General features: G+C 39.1%; 1 protein-coding gene across 1 annotated transcript in view; it reads left to right on the top strand.

The window, feature by feature from the left end:
* Positions 1 to 2,559: 2,559 nt before the first annotated feature.
* LOC126195710 (uncharacterized) overlaps positions 2,560 to 6,000 on the top strand; it is a 219,220-nt gene continuing 215,779 nt past the window's right edge. Inside the window, exon 1 of the mRNA XM_049934339.1 lies at positions 2,560 to 2,772. Coding sequence (XP_049790296.1) covers positions 2,560 to 2,772 — 213 coding nt within the window. The remainder of the gene's footprint in view (positions 2,773 to 6,000) is intronic.

The following is a 6,000-nucleotide window of genomic DNA, read 5'->3' as shown; positions in this document are numbered from 1 at the left end:
CCTGACATTAATCAACACTATTGTTAGGCTAGGCGCAAATTGAGACGCTTATAGCGCGACGCAGCGCAGCGCGTGTTTTTGTAACATCAGTGGTTCAAATGGGACCGCGCAAATTGCGACGCGACGCGACTGGGACGCGACACGCGCCTGCGTCAGGTCGCTCGGCGTTGTGGTTGAGGCACAGTTTCTCGGGCCGTGCGTCGCGCGTGTCTCGCTAGCACCGTGGGAAATTTGAGCCGCGGAGCGGAAAAGTAGCTCTGCCATATGCTCACATCGGAACGGCGCATATGAGCAGTGGTAGTATTGCCCATACGAGAAATTTTGCCTTACTGTGTACTAAATTTTATTGCCTTTGGGTAGTGTTTCTTTTTTCCCCATTTAAATGCTCCAGCTTTCTTCTTTAGTACATTATACTTTTCTGTTATTTATATCTGTATAGTTTTGTTTTGTTTTGTTTTTCTTCTGTCAAGAAAAATGCATACTTCAGTAACTGAAGAACCATTGGCCGCTGGAATTGTATCATATGCCTCCGCGATGTTTTCCGATCGCAAGAAGGGACAGTGGGTAGTGAATAAGGAAGCAAGGAATATTATGAAATCATGTGATTATGAATTAAGGCGGGAAAGTAAAACAAGGTTATCTTCTCGCTGCCTAGTATGCTGTCGTATCTGTACGATCTGTTACAAAAATTTAGAAAGGGATATCTCCACAGTTGTGATCCCTTTGTGCTCCTGGTAAAAAAGCGTCCAAGAAGTATACAAGTCTCACTGTGATTACTATGATATGGATGTAATAGTGTAATACGACACACTGTACTACATGCAAGTGAACATCACATTTCCACTGCAAGCTAGAAAGAGACGAAAAGCAGTCACAAATAATAATGTTTTAATTGATTCGCCGTGATGAGAAAAAGCATTTCAATTGTTGCATGCACATTATAAGCATTAATAAACTAATTACTCAACAGGCTACACAAATGAAGAAAATGATCGGTATTATTACGAAAGTACAGATGACAAAAGCAGATCTACTTTCATGAAAATATTTTTCGAACTCCAACTCATAAGGCACACATGGCTAGCTTCTGCATTCCTGTCACGCGCATTATCCTCCGCTGCTGACAATACACTGACCATTGTGTTGCGCGACAGATCAATTATTTATTTTTCTCAATAACAACTATTTCATTCGCGATCACACATTGTCAGTTTGTCAAGCCGTAGGTGAGTAACCAGTATCTGGCATGTGCTTATTCCGCCTGAAGGAACGCTCGTCATTATTTTAATACTGCTCAGATCAAGAAAAGAAAAAATCCTTTGGTAAGTTTCCATTCCAGTCTCTCAGTGTAAATTTTTGTGTGAGTTGTTAACCTTTTCTCATTCGAAGAAGCATCACCGTTTGTGAGTAACGGCCACATTTCTCTTGGTGACTGGTTTAATTGTACTTCCTTTGTCACAGTGTAATTTGTCAAACTCATCTCACAGCAGCTATTGAGACAGAATTCTGAAACTGAGTGCCTCATTAAACAAGTAATTGGCAATCACAGAGCTCCAAAGCTTATGAAAAACTTCATTGTGTCGATTTGCAGAAACATAAAAGAAGAGATTTCATATTTATTTTCATTCTAGGAAGCTCTTGTTTCGCTAGCTGTCGATAACCCTCAAAAAATTACAGTCACAGGAGTGAAATAAATAAAAAGTGGAGTATAAGTACTGATATATTGCCATAGATAAGAAAGTTCCGTGTGTTTAAGAATTTGGCAAAACACTCCTCCCTGTGTGCTATCATTCGCCAAACTTTCGTTTCGATGTCTCGAGCGGTTTAGCAGATATGAGAGATGTTGCGAGTATTTAATTCTCGCGGGAGTGAGATCGGAAGTGAGCGCGCTACATTGGATCCATTTTCTCGACATCGGAGGCAGATATAGACCTCCTCCCAAGTCTAAACAAAAATTGAACATGTTAGCTAAATTTCATACGCAGCAACATATAATGTAATACGCACCAAACGCAAAATCATAGCGACCCCTAATTCTCGTTGCAAACTTTTTGAGTTTTGCGTAGTGTCTTACTAAAATGTGTATATCACAATGAAAATGGCCATTAGCGAGATGATGGGCATTTCGCCACGAAGCTGACATATAACGCTACAAGTAAGGCAAAAATCAAATATTTTCAGTGAATAGTTTCTGTAAAATCGTTTGAGAAAGATAACAGGTTGCACGCGGTTCGGTTCTGTCAGCGCAGGGCGTCGCCAGTCGGCGCGTGCGAAGTATGGTGTACGCGTCGCAATATATGCGCTGCACACGCGCGACTCGTGCGGCACGTACGTGTCACGCTGTAGTGCCGTGGCACGTCACACGTGCTATACGCGTCTCAATTTGCGCCTAGCCTTACATGGCTACTTGTTGTTGGGCGCACAATATTGTTACGCAGGCCGCAGCTAATGTTTGCAGCGAACGTAACTTTTCCGGAGCTGGGCATCCCCAGTGGTCAGTTAGTCTTGCTGTGATTCGGTTCAGTTGTTAATCTTTCGTCCCTTACTGTCCAGTTTAAAATGGACAAGTTTATAATTAGGAAGAAATGTGACAACGTGTCAAGTGTTAGCGATGGTGAAGCTAGACCCGGTGTTAGTGGTGCTGTGTGTGACAACAAAGACACAGGTAGTGACGGAACTGTGGTGGTGACAAAAAACACTGTTCCCCGAAAAAAACAACGCTGTTATCAGCCCTCTTGGAAACAGCAATTTGCATGGATCGATTACAATAAGGTAAAAGATGTTATTTTTTGCAAAATTTGCAAACAATTGTTTGAAGAAAATCGTTTTCAGTTTTCTCACAATTTGGAAAAAACTTTCATGGAAACTGGTTTTTCGAACAGGAAGAAAGGGGTAGAAAAGTTTAAAGCGCATGAAGCATCGGGCTGCCACAGAGAATCTGTACCGGAATTCAAAGCCTTAAAATCGAATATCAGTGTATTTAGCCAGATTTCCAAAGAAAAACTGACACAAATGAAAGAAAACCGAGCTTGTTTACTAAAAATCATATCTTCCCTACGTTGTTTAGCTGTGCAGGGGCTTGCAATAGGTGGGCATACTGATGAAACAAGTAACTTTGACAATTTATTAGCCTTCGATGTGAAGATAACCAGCTACTTTTAATATGGCTACAGCGCGAAACTTCAAATGGAAATCCCATTATGTGCAAAACGAAATTTTGGCCATTTTAAGTCATACAGTTCTCAGAAAATTATTGGAGGATATCAAAAGCGCAGAGTATTTTGCAATAATAGCAGACGAAACAACAGACATAGCACCAAAGAGCAATTTAGTATCTGTATAAGATTTGTTGATGCTTCGCTAGAGATAGAAGAATATTTTTTAGGGCTATACTCAATATAAAGTACCGCAGCTAAGGCTCTGTTTGATATTATTATCTACATTTTAAGACGATTTGTTTGCCTACATCTAATTGTAGGAGCCAATGCCTTGACGGTTCAGCTAACATGGCCGGATTATATATGGTGTCCAGGCAAAGTTTACGGAAATGGAGAAGAGAGCTATGTTTGTGCACTTCCTTGCACACAGTTTAAATCTAACACTACAAGACACGGTGAAAGCAGTTCCAGAATGTCGAAATGCATTGAATGTTATGAAGGACTTAATGCATTTTGTGAGAGGTTCACCTAAAAGATTAGATCTTTTTGCTCACCTGAAGGCAGATGCCTCTACAAATTTGAAACCACTCTGTCTTACAAGGTGGGCTGTAAGATACTTTGCAATGTCTTCAGTTTTGTCCAACTATACAGAACTTCAGGAATTTTTTCTGAATGTTTCAAGAAATGAAAATTCAGACACTGGGGCCAAAGCAAACTGCTTTTGATTAATATGCAGATATATGATTTCTTTTTCATGATATCACTTTTGATAAAACTGTTTGGTCACATTGATACTGTAAACATAGCACTACAGAGAAATCCCTACACTTAGAGGAGGCCAATAAGATGATTTCCACTCTTGTAACTTCTATTAAATTTACGAGAAACAATTTTGAATCATTCTGGGGTGAAGTAACTTCAAAATGTCAAGATATGGATGTTGATTCCCCAAAATTACCCCGTAGAAGAAAATTCCCTAAGAAATATGATGACTCCATCAATTCATCTCTAGAAACATTCACTGAAGTATGTGACAAATATAGAAGAATGTATTATGAAACAATGGATACATCCATCAGCTTCTTGGAATAACGGTTCAAAACTCAATCATTCATGTTTGTAAATCAAATTGAACAATTTCCTCTTGGTGATAACAAACATTCATTCGATATTTTATCTTTCTACGAATCAGATATAGACAAAGAACGCTTGCTTCTCCACCGAAGCATGTTTCATGAGATTATCCAAAGTTGTGATCCAGCAAATATTAGTTCGTTGGATGACATAGTGAAATACCTAAAACAGGAAAACCAACAGTTTGACCTACTGCCTGAACTAGTGAAATTCATACGTGTAATGCTGACGATTCCGGTAACGTCCTGCACCGCTGAGCGATCGTTTTCTTGTCTGCGGAGGGAGAAAACTTATCTTCGTTCTATAATGCGTGAAAACGTATCTTCGTTCTATAATGCGTTTACAGAAACCTATGCCATCGCCCTTCTGAACGCCCATAGAGATGAATCGATGAAGCTCGACCCTGATGCCATATGTGGAGTTCATATGCAGGAATGATATGAGGAGGAGTACATTTGACATCAAAAATTAAGGTATGTTTCTTCAACTTTACTTATATATTTGTTTTGTACCACTACTGTCCTATACTCCGACTGAAATGACATTGTGATTGACGTTTCAGCGAGTCGAGGGGTAGGGGCTAGTCGCCAGCCAGTCGTAGTTTGCATGATTTTCAGCTGTTTGCATTTTTCATTATCCTCACAATCTTTTGTTGTTTCTTGAAAGTTGTTATGCTGTGAGGGAATTTTCCAAGGACATGATGTCATAACTCAAAAGGGAAAGTATGCGTGCATAATACACCTCTCTCCTTCAGCACTTGTGTTGTTCCATATAATTCTCATTGCATAGGTCATTTTAGAAAGCTTAGAATTTAAGAATGTGATGTGGGAATTCCATTTCCGATTGTCTTGTAAGTAAACAAAGCAATTTTGTTTCAGTGACACGTAATTTTTTGGTTTTCCAGAGAAATATTTGGTTTTAATGGATTTTTAATTTTGCTGTGTGTGGAATTGTATAGTGGCGGTTTTTTTTCTTTTTTTTTAAGGGTTGATAAGTAGCTTATTCCCCACAAACCACTCTGAAATCTTTTCATTTGTGACTTCAGCATACAGCCTAAGAGCCTTTCTATTTCCACCTTCAATCAATACACTGGTGTCATCTGCAACTAGGACTGGTTTGGAGTCTCGAACAAGTAGCCTAGATGGAAACGCAAAGTCATCTGTCAAATGTAGTACCTAATAAAATGATTCTTGCCCCCCCAAAAATATTTTCAAGTCGGCGGCACTGGGTACACTGCTGCATCCACTTTCAATAAACTACCGCAAGAATTCAAAAATCTTAGCAGTAATCCACGCTCTTTCGAATTGAAACTGAAGAGTTTCCTCATGGGTTACTCCTCCAATTCTGTCGTGGAGTTCCTTGAATAATTAAGCTGATTCCTGTGTTACATTGTTGATTGCGTTTACATAAACTTAAGGTTGTTTTTTTGGGATTCATAAAAATTCTATTTTATCTGTTATTACTTTTATGTTGTTATTTCATGTACTGACAAGTTCCATGCCGGGGGAGATTTCCTCGTCAGTTTGGTACTATGGAACTAGATGTGTAACATAAAAAAAAATGTAGGTCCTATTATCTGTCGTATAACGCTCGGAATTTTTGACAACTCAGCAGTTTGAAGTTAGTCTCCCAATGTAATGAAATAAATGTGATTTTAAAAATAAATTGTTATTGCTCATGTGACAAAAATCCTTTTTCTATTAAGTCT

Source organism: Schistocerca nitens, chromosome 7, assembly GCF_023898315.1.
Source record: "Schistocerca nitens isolate TAMUIC-IGC-003100 chromosome 7, iqSchNite1.1, whole genome shotgun sequence".
NCBI lineage: Eukaryota > Metazoa > Arthropoda > Insecta > Orthoptera > Acrididae > Schistocerca > Schistocerca nitens.
Note: the sequence above shows the minus strand (reverse complement) of the source record. Positions and strands in the feature narration are given on the sequence as shown.